The sequence below is a fragment of the Salvelinus namaycush genome, chromosome 31 (assembly GCF_016432855.1).
Source record: "Salvelinus namaycush isolate Seneca chromosome 31, SaNama_1.0, whole genome shotgun sequence".
Lineage (NCBI taxonomy): Eukaryota > Metazoa > Chordata > Actinopteri > Salmoniformes > Salmonidae > Salvelinus > Salvelinus namaycush.
In genome coordinates, this window is record NC_052337.1 from 14,483,004 (window position 1) to 14,506,322 (window position 23,319).

The following is a 23,319-nucleotide window of genomic DNA, read 5'->3' on the forward strand; positions in this document are numbered from 1 at the left end:
TATCCAGCGGGGCTGACCGTACTTATCCAGCGGGGCTGACTTATCCTGCGGGGCTGACCGTATTATCCTGCAGAGCTGACGTATTATCCAGCGGGGTGACCGTACTTATCCTGCGGGGCGACCGTACTTATCCTGCAGAGCTGACGTACTTATCTGCGGGCTGACCGTACTTATCCTGCAGAGCTGACCGTACTTATCCAGCGGGGCTGACCGTACTTATCCTGCAGAGCTGACCGTACTTATCCTGCAGAGCTGACCGTACTTATCCTGCAGAGCTGACCGTGCTTATCCTTCGGCGACGTACTTATCTGCAGGCTGACCGTACTATCCTGCGGGGCTGACCGTACTTATCCTGCGGGGCTGACGTACTTATCCTGCGGGGCTGACGTACTTATCCTGCGGGCTGACGACTTCCTGCGGGGCTGACCGTAACTTATCCTGCGGGGCTGACCGTACTTATCCTGGGGGCTGACCTGTACTATTCAGCGGGGCTGACCGTACTATCCAGCGGGGCTGACCGTACTTATCCAGCGGGGCTGACCGTACTTATCCAGCGGGGCTGACCGTACTTATCCAGCGGGGCTGACCGTACTTATCCAGCGGGGCTGACTTATCCAGCGGGGCTGACCGTACTTATCCAGCGGGGCTGACTTATCCTGCGGGGCTGACCGTACTTATCCTGCGGGGCTGACCGTACTTATCCTGTAGAGCTGACCGTACTTATCCTGCGGGGCTGACCGTACTTATCCTGCAGAGCTGACCGTACTTATCCTGCAGAGCTGACCGTACTTATCCTGCAGAGCTGACCGTACTTATCACGGGTGACCGTACTTATCCAGGGGGTGACCGTACTTATCCAGCGGGGGCTGACTTATCAGCGGGGCTGACCGTACTTATCCAGCGGGGCTGACCGTACTTATCCAGCGGGGCTGACTTATCCTGCGGGGCTGACCGTACTTATCCTGCAGAGCTGACCGTACTTATCCAGCGGGGCTGACCGTACTTATCCAGCGGGGCTGACCGTACTTATCCAGCGGGGCTGACCGTACTTATCCAGCGGGGCCGACTATCAGCGGGCTGACCGTACTTATCCAGCGGGGCTGACTTATCCTGGGGGCTGACCGTATCGAATCTTTATCCAGCGGGGCTGACCGTACTTATCCTGGGGGCTGACCGAAATTATCCTGCGGGGCTGACCGTACTTATCCTGCGGGGTGACCGTACTTATCCTGCGGGGCTGACCGTACTTATCCAGCGGGGGCTGACCGTACTTATCCAGCGGGGCTGACCGTACTTATCCAGCGGGGCTGACCGTACTTATCCAGCGGGGCTGACCGTACTTATCCAGCGGGGCTGACCGTACTTATCCAGCGGGGCTGACCGTACTTATCCAGCGGGGCTGACTTATCCAGCGGGGCTGACCGTACTTATCCGGGTGACTTATCCTGCGGGGCTGACCGTACTTATCCTGCGGGGCTGACCGTACTTATCCTGCAGAGCTGGACCGTACTATCCTGCGGGCTGACCGTACTTATCCTGCGACGACCGTTTACCTGCAGAGCTGACCGTACTTATCCTGCAGAGCTGACCGTACTTATCCAGCGGGGCTGGACCTACTTCCAGCGGGCTGACTTATCCTGCGGGGCTGACCGTACTTATCCTGCAGAGCGACAGTACTTACCAGCGGGGCTGACCGTACTTATCCAGCGGGGCTGACCGTACTTATCCAGCGGGGCTGACTTATCCAGCGGGGCTGACCGTACTTATCCAGCGGGGCTGACTTATCCTGCGGGGCTGACCGTACTTATCCTGCAGAGCTGACCGTACTTATCCAGCGGGGCTGACCGTACTTATCCTGCGGGGCTAACCGTACTTATCCTGCAGAGCTGACCGTACTTATCCTGCGGGGCTGACCGTACTTATCCTGCAGAGCTGACCTATTATCCAGCGGGGCTGACCGTACTTATCCTGCAGAGCTGACCGTAATATCTGCAGAGCTGACCGTACTTATCCTGCAGAGCTGACCGTGCTTATCCTGCGGGGCTGACCGTACTTATCCTGCAGAGCTGACCGTACTTATCCTGCGGGGCTGACCGTACTTATCCTGCGGGGCTGACCGTACTTATCCTGCGGGGCTGACTGTACTTATCTGCGGGCTGACCGAACTTATCCGCGGGGCTGACCGTACTTATCCTGCGGGGCTGACCGTACTATCCTGCGGGGCTGACGTACTTATCAGCGGGGTGACCGTACTATCCAGCGGGGCTGACCGTACTTATCCAGCGGGGTGACCGTACTTATCCCGGGCTGACCGTACTTATCAGGCGGGCTGACTTACTTACCAGCGGGGCTGACTTATCCAGCGGGGCTGACCGTACTTATCCAGCGGGGCCGACTATCCGCGGGGCTGACCGTACTATCCTGCGGGGCTGACCAGTACTATCCTGTAGAGCTGACCGGACTTATCCTGCGGGGCTGACCGTACTTATCCTGCAGAGCTGACCGTACTTATCCTGCAGAGCTGAACGTACTTATCCTGCAGGTGACGTCTTACATGCGGGGTGACCGTACTTATCCAGCGGGCTGACCGTACTTATCCAGCGGGCTGACTTATCCAGCGGGGGACCGTACTATCCAGCGGGCTGACCGTACTTAGCGAGGGGCTGACTTATCCTGGGGCTGACCGTACTTATCTGCAGAGCTGACCGACTTATCCAGCGGGGCTGACCGTACTATCCAGCGGGGGTGACGTACTATCCAGCGGGGCTGACCGTACTTATCCAGCGCGGCTGACTTATCCAGCGGGGCTGACGTACTATCCAGCGGGCTGACTTATCCTGCGGGCTGACCGTTTATCCTGCAGAGCTGACGTACTTATCCAGCGGGGGACCGTACTTATCCTGCGGGGCTGACCGTACTTATCCTGCAGAGCTGACCGTACTTATCCTGCGGGGCTGACCGTACTTATCCTGCAGAGCTGACCGTACTTATCCAGCGGGGCTGACCGTACTTATCCTGCAGAGCTGACCGTGCTTATCCTGCGGGGCTGACCGTACTTATCCTGCAGAGTGACAGTACTATCTGCGGGGCTGACCGTACTTATCCAGCGGGGCTGACCGTACTTATCCAGCGGGGCTGACTTATCCAGCGGGGCTGACCTTTCTTATCCAGCGGGGCTGACTTATCCTGCGGGGCTGACCGTACTTATCCAGCGGGGCTGACCGTACTTATCCTGCGGGGCTGACCGTACTTATCCTGCAGAGCTGACCGTACTTATCCTGCGGGGTGACCGTTTATCCGCGAGCTGACCGTACTTATCCAGCGGGGCTGACCGTACTTATCCTGCAGAGCTGACCGTCTTATCCTGCAGAGCTGACCGTACTTATCCATGCGGGCTGACCGTACTTATCCTGCAGAGCTGACCGTGCTTATCCTGCAGAGCTGACCGTACTTATCCTGCAGAGCTGACCGTACTTATCCTGCGGGGCTGACCGTACTTATCCTGCAGAGCTGACCGTGCTTATCCTGCGGGGCTGACCGTACTTATCCTGCAGAGCTGACCGTACTTATCCTGCGGGGCTGACCGTACTTATCCTGCAGAGCTGACCGTGCTTATCCTGCGGGGCTGACCGTACTTATCCAGCGGGGCTGACCGTACTTATCCAGCGGGCTGACCGTACTATCCAGCGGGGCTGACGTACTTATCCAGCGGGGCTGACCGTACTTATCCAGCGGGGCTGACCGTACTTATCCAGCGGGGCTACCGTACTTATCCAGCGGGCTGACCGTACTTATCCAGCGGGGCTGACTTATCCAGCGGGGCTGACCGTACTTATCCAGCGGGGCTGACTTATCCTGCGGGGCTGACCGTACTTATCCTGCGGGGCTGACCGTACTTATCCTGCAGAGCTGACCGTACTTATCCTGCGGGCTGACCGTACTTATCCTGCAGAGCTGACCGTACTTATCCTGCAGAGCTGACCGTACTTATCCTGCAGAGCTGACCGTACTTATCCTGCGGGGCTGACCGTACTTATCCAGCGGGGCTGACTTATCCTGCGGGGCTGACCGTACTTATCCTGCAGAGCTGACCGTACTTATCCAGCGGGGCTGACCGACTTATCCAGCGGGGCTGACCGTACTTACCAGCGGGCGACTTATCCAGCGGGGCTGACGTACTTATCCAGCGGGGCTGACTTATCCTGCAGAGCTGACCGTACTTATCCAGCGGGGCTGACCGTACTTATCCTGCGGGGCTGACCGTACTTATCCTGCAGAGCTGACCGTACTTATCCTGCGGGGCTGACCGTACTTATCCTGCAGAGCTGACCGTACTTATCCAGCGGGGCTGACCGTACTTATCCTGCAGAGCTGACCGTACTTATCCTGCAGAGCTGACCGTACTTATCCTGCAGAGCTGACCGTGCTTATCCTGCGGGGCTGACCGTACTTATCCTGCAGAGCTGACCGTACTTATCCTGCGGGGCTGACCGTACTTATCCTGCGGGGCTGACCGTACTTATCCTGCGGGGCTGACTGTACTTATCCTGCGGGGCTGACCGAACTTATCCTGCGGGGCTGACCGTACTTATCCTGCGGGGCTGACCGTACTTATCCTGCGGGGCTGACCGTACTTATCCAGCGGGGCTGACCGTACTTATCCAGCGGGGCTGACCGTACTTATCCAGCGGGGCTGACGTACTTATCCAGCGGGCTGACCGTACTATCAGCGGGGCTGGACCGTACTTATCCAGCGGGGCTGACTTATCAGCGGGGCGACCGTACTTATCCAGCGGGGCTGACTTATCCTGCGGGGCTGACCGTACTTATCCTGCGGGGCTGACCGTACTTATCCTGTAGAGCTGACCGTACTTATCCTGCGGGGCTGACCGTACTTATCCTGCAGAGCTGACCGTACTTATCCTGCAGAGCTGACCGTACTTATCCTGCAGAGCTGACCGTACTTATCCTGCGGGGCTGACCGTACTTATCCAGCGGGGCTGACCGTACTTATCCAGCGGGGCTGACTTATCCAGCGGGGCTGACCGTACTTATCCAGCGGGGCTGACCGTACTTATCCAGCGGGGCTGACTTATCCTGCGGGGCTGACCGTACTTATCCTGCAGAGCTGACCGTACTTATCCAGCGGGGCTGACCGTCTTATCCAGCTGACGTACTATCCAGCGGGGCTGACCGTACTTATCCAGCGGGCTGACTTATCCCAGCGGGCTGACCGTACTTATCCAGCGGGGCTGACTTATCCGCGGGGCTGACGTACTTATCTGCGAGCTGACCGTACTATCAGCGGGGCTGACCGTACTTATCCTGCGGGGCTGACCGTACTTATCCTGCAGAGCTGACCGTACTTATCCTGCGGGGCTGACCGTACTTATCCTGCAGAGCTGACCGTACTTATCCAGCGGGGCTGACCGTACTTATCCTGCAGAGCTGACCGTGCTTATCCTGCGGGGCTGACCGTACTTATCCTGCAGAGCTGACCGTACTTATCCTGCGGGGCTGACCGTACTTATCCAGCGGGGCTGACCGTACTTATCCAGCGGGGCTGACTTATCCAGCGGGGCTGACCTTTCTTATCCAGCGGGGCTGACTTATCCTGCGGGGCTGACCGTACTTATCCAGCGGGGCGACCGTTATCTGCGGCTGACCGTACTTATCCTGCAGAGTGACCGTATTATCCTGCGGGGATGACGTACTTATCCTGCAGAGCTGACCGTACTTATCCAGCGGGGCTGACCGTACTTATCCTGCAGAGCTGACCGTGCTTATCCTGCAGAGCTGACCGTACTTATCCTGCGGGGCTGACCGTACTTATCCTGCAGAGCTGACCGTGCTTATCCTGCAGAGCTGACCGTACTTATCCTGCAGAGCTGACCGTACTTATCCTGCGGGGCTGACCGTACTTATCCTGCAGAGCTGACCGTGCTTATCCTGCGGGGCTGACCGTACTTATCCTGCAGAGCTGACCGTACTTATCCTGCGTGGCGACGTACTTCTGCAGAGCTGACCGTGCTTACCTGCGGGCTGACCGTACTTATCCTGCGGGGCTGACCGAACTTATCCTGCGGGGCTGACCGTACTTATCCTGCGGGGCTGACCGTACTTATCCTGCAAGGTTTGTAAGGCTGCAGTATAAGGTCTTGGGTCATGCATGTAGGCCTTGGCGAGCTGGAGTGCACTTGGAAGTTTCAGGTGTCCAAGAAGCACTTGATACTTATACCGCTCATTCAGGTGTCTGTGATTGTTCATCATGTCGTCCAGGGCAATTTTGAGGAGGGCGAAGTCACTCTCTTTGCCGCTCTCGAAATGGGGCAACGATGGCTTTGAGATGATGAGGCAATCAGCTGTTACTTGCCAAGTGGCAAAGCAGGTGCAGGACAGGGTGCAATCTGGTGAGGAGCAGGGTATGGTGCTGCTGGATTGGGATAGGGCACGCCTAAACCCGGAGAGAAGTAGTGTTCTCCTGGAACGGGGTAACCCGGAGGGAAGTAGGGTGCTACTGGAACTGGGTAACCCGGAGGGTAGTAGGGTGCTACTGGAACTGGGTAACCCGGAGGGAAGTAGGGTGATACTGGAACTGGGTAACCCGGAGGGAAGTATGGTGCTACTGGAACTGGGTAACCCGGAGGGAAGTAGGGTGCTACTGGAACTGGGTAACCCGGAGGGAAGTAGGGTGCTACTGGAACTGGGTAACCCGGAGGGAAGTAGGGTGCTACTGGAACTGGGTAACCCGGAGGGAAGTAGGGTGCTACTGGAACTGGGTATGGTGGCGATCCTGGAAAAGGATGTGACACTTCTGATGGTGGAGCTGGGTGCAGAACCACTGGAGCTGGAGCAGTGTGAGGAACCACGGGAGCTGAAGCAGGGTGTTGAACCACAGGAGCTGGAGTGGGTTGTTGAACCACGGGAGCTGGAGTGGGTTGTTGAACCACGGGAGCTGAAGCAGGGTGTTGAACCACGGGAGCTGAAGCAGGGTGTTGAACCACGGGAGCTGGAGTGGGTTGTTGAACCACGGGAGCTGAAGCAGGGTGTTGAACCACGGGAGCTGAAGCAGGGTGTTGAACCACGGGAGCTGGAGTGAGTTGTTGAACCACGGGAGCTGGAGTGGGTTGTTGAACCACGGGAGCTGGAGTGGGTTGTTGAACCATGGGAGCTGAAGCAGGGTGTTGAACCACGGGAGCTGAAGCAGGGTGTTGAACCACGGGAGCTGGAGTGAGTTGTTGAACCACGGGAGCTGGAGTGAGTTGTTGAACCACGGGAGCTGGAGTGGGTTGTTGAACCACGGGAGCTGGAGTGGGTTGTTGAACCACGGGAGCGGAGTGGGTGTTGAACCACGGGAGCTGGAGTGGGTGTTGAAACACGGGAGCTGGAGTGGGTTGTTGAACCACGGGAGCTGGAGTGGGTTGTTGAACCACGGGAGCTGGAGTGGGTTGTTGAACCACGGGAGCTGGAGTGGGTTGTTGAACCACGGGAGCTGGAGTGGGTTGTTGAACCACGGGAGCTGGAGTGGGTTGTTGAACCACGGGAGCTGGAGTGGGTTGTTGAACCACGGGAGCTGGAGTGAGTTGTTGAACCACGGGAGCTGGAGTTGGTTGTTGAACCACGGGAGCTGGAGTTGGTTGTTGAACCACGGGAGCTGGAGTGAGTTGTTGAACCACGGGAGCTGGAGTGAGTTGTTGAACCACGGGAGCTGGAGTGGGTTGTTGAACCATGGGAGCTGAAGCAGGGTGTTGAGCCACGGGAGCTGGAATGGGTTGTTGAACCACGGGAGCTGGAGTGAGTTGTTGAACCACGGGAGCTGAATATCTATCCTTTATGGATAGATATTCAGAATAAATCTGTGTCAATTTCCTTTTTCATTAGACGTTAATAATAAACAGTGCATCATTAAAATGGAATTGAAATGGAAATGACCCAAACCTTGTTGGACAAATTATATGTATTTAGCCAATAACTAGCCAATGGCAATCTGCATTGCCATTGGCTAGTTATGACTGGTTAATCACTTTGTTTTTGTCATGATTTGTATTGATTTGTAGAACCACGGGAGCTGGAGTGGGTTGTTGAACCACGGGAGCTGGAGTGGGTTGTTGAACCACGGGAGCTGGAGTGGGTTGTTGAACCACGGGAGCTGGAGTGGGTTGTTGAACCACGGGAGCTGGAGTGAGTTGTTGAACCACGGGAGCTGGAGTTGGTTGTTGAACCACGGGAGCTGGAGTTGGTTGTTGAACCACGGGAGCTGGAGTGGGTTGTTGAACCACGGGAGCTGGAGTTGGTTGCGGAAATGCGGGTGCTAAAACAGCCATGCTGGATCAGCCTGTGGACGCTTGGGCGCTGGTCCAGGGTACCATGGAGGGAGACGAAGGTGCAGAGCTTCTTCTCTTTGGCTCCTCTGGTGGTTGTCTAGCTCATGACACGTCGGGGCTCTAGGGGTAACAACATCTTCCTCTTCTCTTTAAGGAAGGATGTGACGAGTTTGGCTACCTGTAGCTCATTCTGTTTGCTTTCACGGCCGCCGCCTGCCCAGTTGTTTGACTATTGCTTCACAGGCCTGGTGAGCTTCTTCCTGTCGACGCTGAGCTTCTTCCTGTCGACGCTGAGCTTCTTCCTGTCGACACTGAGCTTCTTCCTGTCGACGCTGAGCTTCTTCCTGTCGACACTGAGCTTCTTCCTGTCGACACTGAGCTTCTTCCTGTCGACACTGAGCTTCTTCCTGTCGACACTGAGCTTCTTCCTGTTGCCCGCTGAGCCTCTCTGGCTTTGGCTGCTAGGCGTTGACACACTACGTAAACATTGTGATCTTCCTGTATTTGACAATGTAGCTCAGCAATCTTCATGAGCTTCATTCTTTCCTCCAACATAGCTGCTTGGAAATGAGAAAGGGCTGGGAAGCGGCTCACCAACGAGCGGGCGCTATATCTGGAACAGGATACACTTCTTTCTGATAGGATGTCCGCTCAATTACTCCATGGTCCTGGTCAGAGGAGTGGCTGCGTTGTGGACAGGCGTTGTTCTTGGTGAGAGACTGCATAGTCGGCCAGGTGACCTGGGGGATGTCTCGCTCTGGGAAGACGGGGCTGTTGATTGATGGTTGCTCAAAAGAACAAGATTTCAGGCGTTGGAACCCCCTTGTTTGTTATGTCATATTAGATCAAATAGAATTTATCCAATTAGAATACTTTTTTATTGCATCATAGTCAGTTAGATTACATCATTTACATTGCAAATGTAAATAAATAAATAAAACATAAATCATGTAAAAAACCTATTTAGCTTAAACATAAATAGCCAATAACCTGTTAAAAACAACAATTTGTACAGCAGGACTCCCCAGTTCAGCTTTCCATTTCAGTTTCATAGATTTATTTTTGTTAAAATTACATTGTTGATTATATTTACAGTTTCCAACAAAATAGTAGACCGACAGTGGAATCGGTTTCTACACATTGTTTTGTCTTCTGTGTTGGACTACATCCATCATCATGTTATATATCATCCTCGGCCTATGACTGCAGTCATACAGCTTAACCACTGTGTGTGTGTGTATATACATAGGTTTTGCAGGTACCCCAGGCTACCTATCTCCAGAGGTACTGAGGAAGGAGGCTTATGGTAAACCTGTAGACATCTGGGCTTGTGGTGAGTATAGAGCACTACAGTAACACTATATTATATTATATATATATCTGTCTCATCCCTTTCTCCATCTCTCATCAGTATCTCCTCCCTTTCTCTCACCACTCAACACATGTGTGTGTGTGTGTGTGCTTGTGTTTTGAACCAAAATAGCTCCAGTGTTGTTTGCAAAGTGCAGACAGGAGAGGAACAGAGAGAGAGAGAGAGAGAGAGGAAGAGAGAGAGAGAGAGAGAGGAGAGGAGAGGAGAGAGAGAGAGAGAGAGAGAGAGAGAAGGGGGAAGCGGAGGGTTGTGCAGAGTGAGATTACGTAACGACAGATTAATCATGTGGAGAGAAATAATCTGAGATTAGCACCGTGCCAGCCAGAGAGAGAGAGGGATGGACGATGGGAGGAGGGTACAGAAAGGGAAAGATGAAGGGAGGAGAAATAGAGGGAGGAAGATGGAGAGATGAAAACCTCTGTTAGGCATAAACAACCAAACCTTACCATAAACAACCAAACCTTACCATAAACAACCAAACCTTACCATAAACAACCAAACCTTACCATAAACAACCAAACCTTACCATAAACAACCAAATCTTACCATAAACAACCAAACCTTACCATAAACAACCAAACCTTACCATAAACAACCAAACCTTACTATAAACAACCAAACCCTACCATAAACAACCAAACCTTACCATAAACAACCAAACCTTACCATAAACAACCAAACCTTACCATAAACAACCAAACCTTACCATAAACAACCAAACCTTACCATAAACAACCAAACCTTACCATAAACAACCAAACCTTACTATAAACAATCGCATTTTACCATAAACAACCAAACCCTACCATAAACAACCAAACCTTACTATAAACAACCAAACCTTACCATAAACAACCAAACCTTACTATAAACAACCAAACCCTACCATAAACAACCAAACCTTACTATAAACAACCAAACCTTACCATAAACAACCAAACCTTACTATAAACAACCAAACCTTACCATAAACAATCAAACCTTACTACAAACAACCAAACCTTTCTATAAACAATCAAATGTTACCATAAACAACCAAACCTTACCATAAACAACCAAACCTTACTATAAACAATCACATTTGACCATAAACAACCAAACCTTACCATAAACAACCAAACCCTACCATAAACAACCAAACCTTACCATAAACAACCAAATCTTACCATAAACATGACTATTGGAGTCTACTGTACACATCCATTGCTGTCCTGAGGGTTTGACCCATAGAGGTCTATAGAACAGCGTATGTTATATCTATGGTGGGTTTGACCGCTGACAGTACACATGAATAGAACATTTTAACTACATAGCTAGAGTAACTGAAGCTACAATGCATCAGACTACGCTGGACAGTCAGACTAATAGGCTACACACACACACACACACAGCTGACACAGACAGCACGCAGTGTACACAACGAGCAATAATAAACACGCACTCACACCCAAACAGCATGCCCACAAAACACAACACAACACGACACCATACAACACCACATAACACTGCCAATTGTAGGAGGTGGGAGAGAAGAAGAGAGAGAAGATAGATGAGAAGAGAGAGAAGATAGATGAGAAGAGAGAGGAGAAGAGAGATGAGAAGAGAAGAGAGATGAGAAGACAGAAGAGAAGAGAGATGAGAAGAGAAGAGAGAAGAGAGATGAGAAGAGAAAAGAGAGATGAGAAGAGAAGAGAGAAGAGAGAAGAGAGATGAGAAGAGAAGAGAGAAGAGAGATGAGAAGAGAAGAGAGAAGAGAGATGAGAAGAGAGAAGAGAGATGAGAAGAGAAGAGAAGAGAGAAGAGAGATGAGAAGAGAGATGAGAAGAGAAGAGAGATGAGAGAGAAGAGAGAGGAGAAGAGAGATGAGAAGAGAGATGAGAAGAGAGAAGAGAGATGAGAAGAGAGAGGAGAAGAGAGATGAGAAGAGAAGAGAAGAGAGAGGAGAAGAGAAGAGAGAAGAGAGATGAGAGGGGAGGATACACGTGTTAATGTATCTTACCTTGACGTCAGCCTTCTTGTTGAGGAGACTCTTGGCTGCCAAGGAAATTGAGAAGACACTCTCAGAGGGTAGAGTAGTCATCATACACACTCTATTGCTAAAACACACCTCACACACACACGCACAAGTGTCGACACCTAGCTAACCCCAAGCTAGCTAACACACACACTAAACTAACTAAACCCTCTCTCACGCACACAGAACTCTCGAAAGCGAACACACTGAAACGCCAAACTCTAAACAGTGCCAACACACCCACTAAAGCTCATACACACACAAACTACTGTAAACCCTTACAAACGAGCACACTCTAAAACTTTTAGAATCGCACACACACACATTCTCACTGTGACAACAGTGATCTACTTAGTACTGTAACTATCTCTCATACCCACCCCACCCCACCACACACACACACACACGCACATACACACACATGCACAAAAACCTCTATCCAACTGACACTCATTAACCCTGAACCACTGCCCAAAGCAAGGGATCAGCACAGTCCATCAGGGATAGCACACACACACACACACACACACACACACACACACACACACACACACACACACACACACACACACACACACACACACACACACACACACACACACACACACACACACACACACACAGGGGATTAGAGGTGAAAGTGTAGTGGAATATGAAATGGAGAAGCAGGTGTATAATAATGGTTTTGTTCATCTCTGAGGCAGGTGGGATTCATTCAGATTAATATTAGGGGATTCCTCACCAGGACAATAATACCGGAATATAATTCAGTATGGAGAGCCATGCAAATGATGATACACAAACACATTACAATATAAACTGATCAAACACGCACACACTCATAAATGCTTGCAGGAAGGTTTATGAATGTTTCTGTATTCTGTATTAATAACCAGAGTGAAAGTGAGAGAGCGTGAGAGAGTGAGAGAGAGAGAGAGATAGAGAGGTGAGAACACCGGAAGCTCTGGTGCTGACACTGATTAATCACCATAGCAACACAGAACTTTTGAGTGGGAGGAGAATCCTCAGCTTTGGCCTGGAAGAGTCTGAACACAGAAAATACTCTATCTATCTCTTTGTCTCTCCACAGCTTGTATCTCACACACATCAAAGACACCTCACACACTGCTCATGAGGGACAAAACACAGGCAGAAAATGTTAAACAAAAAAGGACTCCAGCCCAAAGATACAAAAGACTAAAGCATGTTAGAGGGTGGGAGGGAGGAAGGGAGGGTAGATAGACATGCCATGTATGCTGCTTCATTCATTAGAGGGGGGAGAGGAGGATAAAGATAGGAGAGAGGGAAAGGTGAGGGGGGAGGGAGGGAGGATAGAGAGGTGGTACATGAGAGGAAGGACAAAAGGAAAGGATGAGGAAGATAGTGCGAGGGAGAGGAGATAAGAAGAAGAGAGGAGAGACAGTATAATTGTGTAATAGGAGGAGGTATAGAAGAAGATACCTTGCTCCACTATCCCAGCAGCAGTTGCAGGAACAGTAGTGATTGACGCAGGAGATGTAGACTGTCTACCGACTGACACAGAGAGAGAGAGAGAGAGAGAGAAAGACAGAGAGAGAGAAAGACAGAGAGAAAGACAGAGAGCAAGTGAAAGCAAAGGACAGAAATTGGGAAGGAGTGAGGGAAGAGAAGAGAGGAGAGTGTCAGCGTGTCAGTGTGAAGAGTAGGCCAGATTGAAGTCATATTACCCAAGTCCCAGTTAAGTTTCATCAAAGTGAGTCAAGGGCAAAAACATTTCAACATAAAACAAATCTATGTGATGACGTTGAATCAAAGTGTAAAAAGTCATCAACGTCATCAACGTGGGAATTTCAGATTCTTTCACCCAACTTTTAACCTAAATCCAATGAAATGGTGACATCTGTTTCCAGTGAGAAGTCTCTCACCCCTCTTACCTTGGTCGGCAGACACAGTGTTAGTCCAGAGGAACAGGAACATGTTATGATCCATGCAGCTTACCATTGTAATCAAACTTAGTAAAGTCCTTCATAATGGGAGACTAAACTTTTCACCAGATCAGTTTGTGATAATGACAACATCTCATGACATTTTATTTTTTTTGGTGCTTGTGGAGAGAGAGAGAGAGAGAGAGAGAGAGAGAGAGAGAGAGAGAGAGAGAGCAAGTGCGTGTGTGTCTGTGTGTGTGTGTGTTTGTGTGCACACGTGTTTGTCTGTGGCGTGCATGCATGCGTGTGTGTGCATGCGTGTAAGTGTTTATGTATGACACACACATTTACCAGAGAAATTCCTCGTCACCAGCATAGCAGTCAGGACGGCTCCCTATGGACAGAAGAGAGAGAGAGAACTGAATTGAGAGAGGACTATTACAGACCTTTTCCATTCACCAGGAAGACCACTTATAACCCGCTCATACTATTAGAGTTAAAGATTTCATCAATGAACATTAAAAGAGATTCTACGATACTTTTGCATACTTTTTAGCCAGTAGTTCTCAAAGTAATCCCCGCTAGCCAAAAGTGGTCCCCGACAATGTGCAGTTATGTGCACCATGCCACTGCTCTCTCTTACTCTACTGTGTGTGTCTTGCTAGCTTTTTATTTATTTGTATTTATTTAACCTTTATTTAACTAGCTAGCTGTCAAAAATGGTGAGAAGCTGAAGCTCATTGGCTGAAACTCGAATTGCTAGGGGGCTGGCCCACTAGGGATGGGGGTCTGAAATAAGTGTACTATTCGAATAGTGCCATGAAGTTTTGTTGGATATCCTAGCTAGGCTAATTGTAGCTAGTTAGGCTAATTGTAGCGAGCTAGGCTAAATGTAACTAGCTAGGCTGATTGTAGCTAGCTAGGCTAATTGTGGCTAGCTAGGCTAATTGTAGCGAGCTAGGCTAATTGTAACTAGCTAGGCTAATTGTAGCTAGCTAGGCTAATTGTAACTAGCTAGGCTGATTGTGGCTAGCTAGGCTAATTGTAGCTAGCTAGGCTAATTGTGGCACTTTCTTGGGGCATTGTGGCACTTTCTCCCCAATCCCATTCAGAGAAAACAACGGCATACCTGTTGGTTGCTCGTTGTAGTCTACTCCTTCTCATTTCTCAAACTGTTAATTCCGTAATTTTAATGCATTTTGTATTGCATTAAATTAAATCTCACTCCACTCGCTACACATTGAGCCTCTTTGCCGCTTTGATTGGCCAACATTAACAATAAGCGACCGTGCACGTCATATAAACTACATTGAAAAGTTTGTTGTGTTATTAAATTAATAATTTCAAATGACGTGGTATATCCTTGTATGTAACAACATCACATGGATATTTTTACTTTATTTACTTTAAGCTTTTTTAATGTTAATAGGCCTATAATATATTTTTTCATGACAAAAACTATTCAAATCCTAATGTCAGTTCCAATATTTTAATAACTGTGCACATCCCTATGGCCCATGTGTGGGTAAATGTAGGGAAAACGGCACCACACAGCATCGAGAAAACAGTTGTTTTCAAACTTAGGATTTAATTGAGGTTATATTATGCATGTATGAACTACACATTAACACATCCAGCCCAAGGCGGGAGGTTTAAAAAATACTTAGTAGAAGTTCCGTAACATGTCTTTAACTAACTAAGTGTCACGACTTCCGCCGAAGTCGGTTCCTCTCCTTGTTCGGCTGTCGACGTCACCGGTCTTCTAGCCATCGCCGATCCACTTTTCATTTTCCATTTGTTTTGTCTTGTTTTCCTGCACACCTGGTTTTCATCTCATCATCATTACTATGTGTATTTAGCCCTCTGTTCCCTCCATGTCTGTGTGGGGGGTATTGTTTATTGTCAAGGTTGGCACGCTTCCGGCTGGTTTGTGCCGGGTTTTGTTTTATACCCGTGCTTTGTGGCAGCCGGTACTTTGTACTTGGGTTTTGTACTTTGTGCTGCCTCACTTGTTCTTTGGGCATTTGTGTTGTGACGCGGTTGTGTTCTGTATTATCATTGCCTAAGTAAAGTGCTTTGTCCATTCATCTCTGCTCTCCTGCGCCTGACTTCCATGCACCAGCTACATCCACCGTTGACACTAAGAGCATGTGTGATCACGTGGACACCATACAATAGGAATGGCTAGCCTGTGTACACACATACACTAACAGGCTGTGTTTCTTGTGCGTGTGTTCCTTCCTTTCCAGATGCAGCAGTATTATCGATCCACTCATCATGACATATAGCCTTGGTCTCAAACACACACTCCCCACCTTCCAAATGGTACCCTATTCCCTATGTAGTACGTACACTACAGACCCTATAGGCCCTGGGGAAAAGTAGTGCACTATATAGGGAATATGGCACCATTTGGGACACGACAACTAGCCTCCATTATTCCCAGTGTAACATACATGAACCAGTCTGTTCCAGCTCATCTAAACATACTAGCAGAATCCATATGTCTGGCCAAATCATCCAGACATCATCCTCTATGAATAGAGAAAGGCACCAATCCATCTATCATGGCATGGGAGATATGGAGGGAGAGAGAGATGGAGGGGAGGGAGAGAGAGAGATAGAGGAGGGAGAGAGAGATGGAGGGGAGGGAGAGAGAGATAGAGAGGAGGGAGAGAGAGAGGAGGGAGAGAGAGAGAGAGAGAGAGGAGGGAGAGAGAGAGCGATGGAGGGGAGGGAGAGAGAGAGATAGAGAGGGGGGAGAGAGAGATGGAGAGGAGGGAGAGAGAGATATGGAGGCGAGGGAGAGAGAGAGGGAGGGGAGGGAGAGATATGGAAGGGAGGGAGAGAGAGAGAGAGTGATGGAGGGGAGGGAGAGAGAGAGAGAGGAGGGAGAGAGAGATGGAGGGAGAGAGAGAGAGAGATGGAGGGGAGAGAGAGAGATAGAGAGGAGGGAGAGAGAGATGGAGGGGAGGGGAGGGAGAGAGAGATATGGAGGTGAGGGAGAAGGGAGGAGAGAGAGATATGGAGGCGAGGGAGAGAGAGAGGGAGGGGAGGGAGAGATATGGAAGGGAGGGGAGGGAGAGAGAGAGAGAGATGGAGGGAGAGAGAGAGAGAGAGATGGAGGGGAGAGAGAGAGATAGAGAGGAGGGAGAGAGAGATGGAGGGGAGGGAGAGAGATATGGAGGCGAGGGAGAGAGAGCGAGGGAGAAGGGAGGAGAGAGAGATATGGAGGGGAGGGAGAGAGAGAGAGAGAGAGAGATGGAGGGGAGAGAGAGACGGAGGGGAGAGAGAGACGGAGGGGAGAGAGAGAGATGGAGGGGAGAGAGATGTAAGGGGGGTGAGAGAGACAGAGAGAGCTACAGAAAAAGAGAGAGAGAGAGAGCTACAGAGAAAAAGAGATCATGAGCAGATGAGCTCCTGCATTTTTCAGCATGTTCTTAAAAAGGATAGATTTAGAGTTAGATAAACTTAGATTTTTTGGCAGGGACATATACAGGATTCAACCCTCCACAACATAACCTTCACTCCAAATCAAAACTCAAAACCTACAACCTGATTTTGGACGGAATTACGGAATTACCTGGAAGGCTTACAACTACCAAAGATTATTATTATTGTTCCCTTTTTGCTGACTGTTATAAAAATGGGAACACAAGCAACCCTATCTTCCACGCAGACCATCCCCTGGCATGGCACAGTGCTATATTAACACACTACCCCTCTGTTAAGAGGGGGGTGGGGGGTGTTACCGATGGGTGGAAACTCCGGATACTAGACAACGAGGACTCTGAGTCAGCTAATATAAATCTCTATAAGTCTGGAACAGTATTGGTACAGGGAAACCTCAAACAGTTTCAGCTGGACTTTCACCTAATCAAAAAAATAGCTCAGTAGGAGAAGCTCTCTGTTGAGAAAGAACAGGAGAAGCTCTCTGTTGAGAACCCCCACCTCGAGCGGGTCAGAACAGCCCTCTTCATTACATAAACCCACAGACGAGCAACCCCAAGTGGAAAGTCAACCTCCCATCACAGAGTACTACTCCCTCATTGAAATAAGGGATAAATTCACCCAGCTGGAGGTAAGGCAAGTGGAGTTGGAACAGCAGGTGATTACACTCCAGTCAGCACAGACCCAGACAACAGTCCAGCACAACAACAACCCCTTAACTAGACCTGGAGAGCTGGAGGTGGAGAGAGACATATCTGCACTCTGGACAACATCAACAGGAGAAAGAGCAGGAGAAGAACACAGCACTAGAGGAGAGGATCAGACTGCTGGAGGAGAGGGTGGGGGGTGGCGTGTGACAGAGAACAACCCATTAGAGAGGTGGCCACCCCCACAGAGAAGCCAGCAGAACAGCCCACCTCAGCTCCCGACAAAAGTCTCGACACCACAGCAGAACAGTCCACCCCAGACCTTGACCACATCGACATCACAGCGGGACAGACAAATGAAGAACCCCAAGCCCAGAGGATCCCACCCCCTCTGAGCAACCCCCCTGTCAGCCACCCTGATAGCCCTCCTGACACCCCCCCCCCCACACACACACACACACATTGAGGACATAAACAAGACTCAGATTGTATTCCTTATGGACTCAAACAGGAAATATATACAAGAAAAAAAACTTTTTCCCAAACACAGTGTCTAAACTCTGGTGTCCAAACACCCAGTGCGCCCTAGACCTTCTGTCTGAGGACTAGCTAGTGTCACCCAGCCACATAATAATACACACAGGCACAAACGACCTGAGAGCACAGCAGGAAAGGCACAACACTCAAGTGAGTGATTGAAAAAGCTTCTTCTACTTTCCCCAACGCACAAGTGGTTATCTCCACCCTGCTACCATACAGCGGGTAAACGCAAGTATTTCCCGTGACTGTGCCTCAAACCCAATTTTTTCCTGGCCCGCCACTCCAACCTGGACTTGAACAGTCTTCACGATCAGGTCCACCTACACAAGGCAGCAGTGCCCACCTTCGCCCGGACCCTAAAGAACATCGCTCTCAAACGCAGCCCCAGTACGCAAGTATAAACACCATGGGACCACACAGCCGTCATACCGCTCAGGAAGGAGACGCGTTCTGTCTCCTAGAGATGAACGTACTTTGGTCCGAAAAGTGCAAATCAATCCCAGAACAACAGCAAAGGACCTTGTGAAGATGCTGGAGGAAACAGGTACAAAAGTATCTATATCCACAATAAAACGAGTCCTATATCGACATAACCTGAAAGGCCGCTCAGCAAGGAAGAAGCCACTGCTCCAAAACCGCCATAAAAAAAGCCAGACTACGGTTTTCAACTGCACATGGGGACAAAGATCATACTTTTTGGAGAAATGTCCTCTGGTCTGATGAAACAAAAATAGAACTGTTTGGCCATAATGACCATCGTTATGTTTGGAGGAAAAAGTGGGAGGCTTGTAAGCCGAAGAACACCATCCCAACCATGAAGCACGGGGGTGGCAGCATCATGTTGTGGGGGTGCTTTGCTGCAGGAGGGACTGGTGCACTTCACAAAATAGATGGCATCATGAGGTAGGGAAATTATGTGGATATATTGAAGCAACATCTCAAGACATCAGTCAGGAAGTTAAAGCTTGGTCGCAAACGGGTCTTCCAAATGGACAATGACCCCAAGCATATTTCCAAAGTTGTGGCAAAATGGACAAAAAGGACAACAAAGTCAAGGTATTGGAGTGGCCATCACAAATCCTTGACCTCAATCCTATAGAAGATTTGTGGGCAGAACTGAAAAAGCGTGTGCGAGCAAGTAGGCCTACAAACCTGACTCAGTTACACCAGCTCTGTCAGGAGGAATGGGCCAAAATTCATCCAACTTATTGTGGGAAGCTTGTGGAAGGCTACCTGAAACGTATGACCCAAGTTAAACAATTTAAAGGCAATGCTACCAAATACTAATTGAGTGTATGTAAACTTCTGACCCACTGGGAATGTGATGAAAGAAATAAAATCTTAAATAACCTGCCCAGGGACTGCGGTTGAAAATTAGCTGGCTGGCTAAAACCGTCACTTTTACTGAAACGTTGATTAATGTGCACTGTCCCTGTAAAAATAAAATAAACTCAACTCAACTCAAATAAATCATTCTCTCTACTATTATTCTGACATTTTACATTCTTAAAATAAAGTGGTGATCCTAACTGGCATAAGACAGAATGTTTACTAGGATTCATTGTCAGGAATTGTGAAAATCTGAGTTTAATGTATTTGGCTAACATGCTGACCAGACCGGACACGTCGCGCGAGCGAGCGAGCGTCGCAAAATAAATTTAGAAATCCATGTTATTCAATTATTGCACCCACACTGCTCGCGCGCGCCAACGAGCGTCTGCGTTACCAAGGGCTAAAATAGAACTCCGTTCTATTTCTGACGCAGATCGCGCTGAAAGTCCTGCCTCTCCCATCTCCTCATTGGTTTATAGAAGCAGGTACCCACGTGCCATCTCCTCATTGGTTATACCCACGTGAGTGATTGAAAGACGAACTGTTTTGCCGGTAGTTGTGGTAATACTAAGGAGGAGATATGACTAGAAACGATTCGGTTGGCCGTTTTATGTGTGAATTAATTGGCGGAGCTTGTGCAGTTCAGGTAAAATAACAACTCAATGTTTATATCCCAGGACAAATTAGCTGGCAACAGCAAGCTAGCTAAATAGGACAAATTAGCTAGAAAGTGCAAGCTAACTAGCTAAATTACCATACATGTTTAATGCTTTTCGACCTGTCCCCAAATTAATGTCATTGGTTCAGAGTTTGTTTTGATATTTTAACCTGCGTGTCGTGATCGCGTTTGGTGTAGGGAGACAAAATATATTTTTTCCACCTTTAGTTTGTGGGATCTTGTTTGTGTGTAGTTGCTTTCTGCACTGCATGTTGATTTACGTTGTTTTGTATTTTGTTGTTTTTTCGGTGTCATTTAAATAAAAGAAAGATGTACGCCTACCACGCTGCACCTTGGTCCGATCCTTCCATCAACGAACGTGACAGAAGATCCCACCACCAATGGACCAAGCAGCATGGCCAGGAGGAGCAGACATCCTGGGCCCGGGAGAGAAAGGAGGATCAACGGCGACTCCGAAGTTCACGATCACGACGGAAGCCCGAGAGGCAGCCCTAAACATTTCTTTGGGGGGGGGCACACGGGTTGGTCGGCGAAGCCGAGGGGCGAGTCTGAAAGCGAAGAGGAATATTGGGAGAGACTGAGCGAGGAGTATTGTGGGATAGTTGAGGGGGGTGATGAGGTAGAGTGAATGGTTTGGTGTCTGGAGCAAGACAGTCGCCGTGAGGAGCGTGGGACCAGTCAGGCACCATGTTTTGCGGAGATACGCAATGTGTCTTCGGTGCGCATCCACAGCCCGGTGCGTTCTGTGCCAGCTCCTCGCACTTGCAGGGCTAAAGTGAGCATCCAGCCAGGACGCGTTGTGCCAGCTCTACGCTCCAGACCTCCAGTACGCCTCCTCGGTCCAGGATATCCTGCGCCAGATCCACGCACTGTGTCGCCAGTGCGCCTTCACAGCCCAGTGCGTCCTGTGCCGGCGGACGCACCTGTGCCAGCGGACGATCCATGGCCCGGAGCCTCCAGCGACGATCCAAGGTCCGGAGTCTCCAGCGACGGTCTACAGTTCAGAGCCTCCAGCGACGGTCTGCGGTCCAGAGCCTCCAGCGACGGTCTGCGGTCCAGAGCCTCCAGCGACGGTCTGCGGTCCAGAGCCTCCAGCGACGGTCTGCGGTCCAGAGCCTCCAGCGATGGTCTGCGGTCCAGAGCCTCCAGCGACGGCCTGCGGTCCAGAGCCTTCAGCGACGGTCTGCGGTCCAGAGCCTTCAGCGACAGTCTGCGGCCCAGAGCCTCCAGCGGGGGTTCCCTGTCCAGAGCCTCCTGCGATGGTTCCCAGTCCAGAGCCTCGACGATCTACGGTCCGGAGTCTCTGGCGATGATCTACGGCCCGGAGTCCCCGACGACGATCTACGGTCCGGAGTCCCCAGCGACGATCTACGGTCCGGAGTCCCCAGCGACGATCTACGGTCCGGAGTACCCGGCGACGATCCACGGTCCGGAGCCTCCGGCGAAGATCCACGGTCCGGAGCGTCTGGCGACGATCCACGGTCGTTCCTCCGGCGACGATCTACGGTACGGAGTCCCCGGCGACGATCTATGGTCCGGTTCCTCCGGCGACGATCTACGGTTCGGTTCCTCCGGCAACGATCCACGGTCCGGTTCCACGGAAGCGGATGGATCAGCGAGCGGAGTGGGTTCTACGTCCCGAACCGGAGCCGCCACCGAGGCTAGATGCCCACCCGGACCCTCCCCCATGGAGTCAGGTTTTGCAGCCGAAGTCCGCACCTTTGTGGGGGGGGGGGGGGGGGGGGTACTGTCACGCCCTGACCTTAGAGAGCCTTTTAATTTCTCTATTTGGTTAGGTCGGGGTGTGATTTGGGTGGGCATTCTAGTTTTTCTATTTCTTTGTTGGCCGGGTATGGTTCCCAATCAGAGGCAGCTGTCTATCGTTGTCTCTGATTGGGGATCATACTTAGGCAGCCTTTTTTCCACCTTTTAGTTTGTGGGATCTTGTTTGTGTGTAGTTGCTTTCGTAGCTTTACGTTTGTTTTGTATTTTGTTATTTTTTCGGTGTCATTTAAATAAAAGAAAGATGTACGCCTACCACGCTGCACCTGGGTCCAATCCATCTCTAAACGAACGTGACAAGAAGGCTCAGAGATTACCTCAGTATTCCTAGCGATTATGAAATTATTAAGAGAGAACAGAGCAGACCTTGAGTTTCCTCCTGGCGTTGAACTTCTTCAGGCACTCCACTGTCTCCTGTCTGTGCATCATGGACGCCACGGTGGAGCGTTGCTGGAAAGAGAGAAAGAGAGAGACAATGTCAAACAGGGAAACCTGGGAGGAAAAGTGTGTGTGTGTGTGTGTGTACTTACGGAGACCCATGGGTGTTTGAGGGCCTCCTGGGCAGTGATCCTCTTGGCAGGGTTAATGGTCAACATCTGGTTAATCAGGTTCTTGGCTTCTGGAGTCACTGAGTCCCATTCAGGAGACGGAAACTACACACACACACATTCCCTTTTGTCAAACAAATGTGCCAGTGTGTGTGTGTTTGTGTGTGTGTGTGTGTGTGTGTGTTTGTGTGTGTGTGTGTGTGTGTGTGTGTGTGTTTATGTGTGTGTGTGTGTGTGTTACTCACGTCATAAGCTCCTGCTTTAATTTGCTGATAGAGTTTGTGTTGGTCCTCATCCCAAAATGGAGGATACCCCACTAGCAGGATGTACAAGATCACACCTACACAAACACACACACGTGTTGAGTGGTGAGAGAAGGGGAGGAGATACTGATGAGAGAGAGAGAGATGGAGAAAGGGATGAGACAGATATATATATAATATAATATAGTGTTACTGTAGTGCTCTATACTCACCACAAGCCCAGATGTCTACAGGTTTACCATAAGCCTCCTTCCTCAGTACCTCTGGAGATAGGTAGCCTGGGGTACCTGCAAAACCTATGTATATACACACATACACACACGAGGATGATATATAACATGATGATGGATGTAGTCCAACACAGAAGACAAAACAATGTGTAGAAACTGATTCCACTGTAGGTCTACTATTTTGTTGGAAACTGTAAATATAATCAACAATGTAATTTTAACAAAAATAAATCT

General features: G+C 50.1%; 1 protein-coding gene across 1 annotated transcript in view; it reads right to left on the bottom strand.

Moving 5' to 3' along the window:
• Positions 1–23,319, bottom strand: part of LOC120026217 (calcium/calmodulin-dependent protein kinase type II subunit beta-like) — a 76,591-nt gene that overhangs the window by 32,547 nt on the left and 20,725 nt on the right. Inside the window, exons 8-14 of the mRNA XM_038971040.1 lie at positions 23,068–23,151; positions 22,838–22,932; positions 22,575–22,697; positions 22,411–22,494; positions 13,966–14,008; positions 13,172–13,243; positions 11,696–11,730 (exon numbers count right to left, since the gene is read on the bottom strand). Coding sequence (XP_038826968.1) covers positions 11,696–11,730; positions 13,172–13,243; positions 13,966–14,008; positions 22,411–22,494; positions 22,575–22,697; positions 22,838–22,932; positions 23,068–23,151 — 536 coding nt within the window. The remainder of the gene's footprint in view (positions 1–11,695; positions 11,731–13,171; positions 13,244–13,965; positions 14,009–22,410; positions 22,495–22,574; positions 22,698–22,837; positions 22,933–23,067; positions 23,152–23,319) is intronic.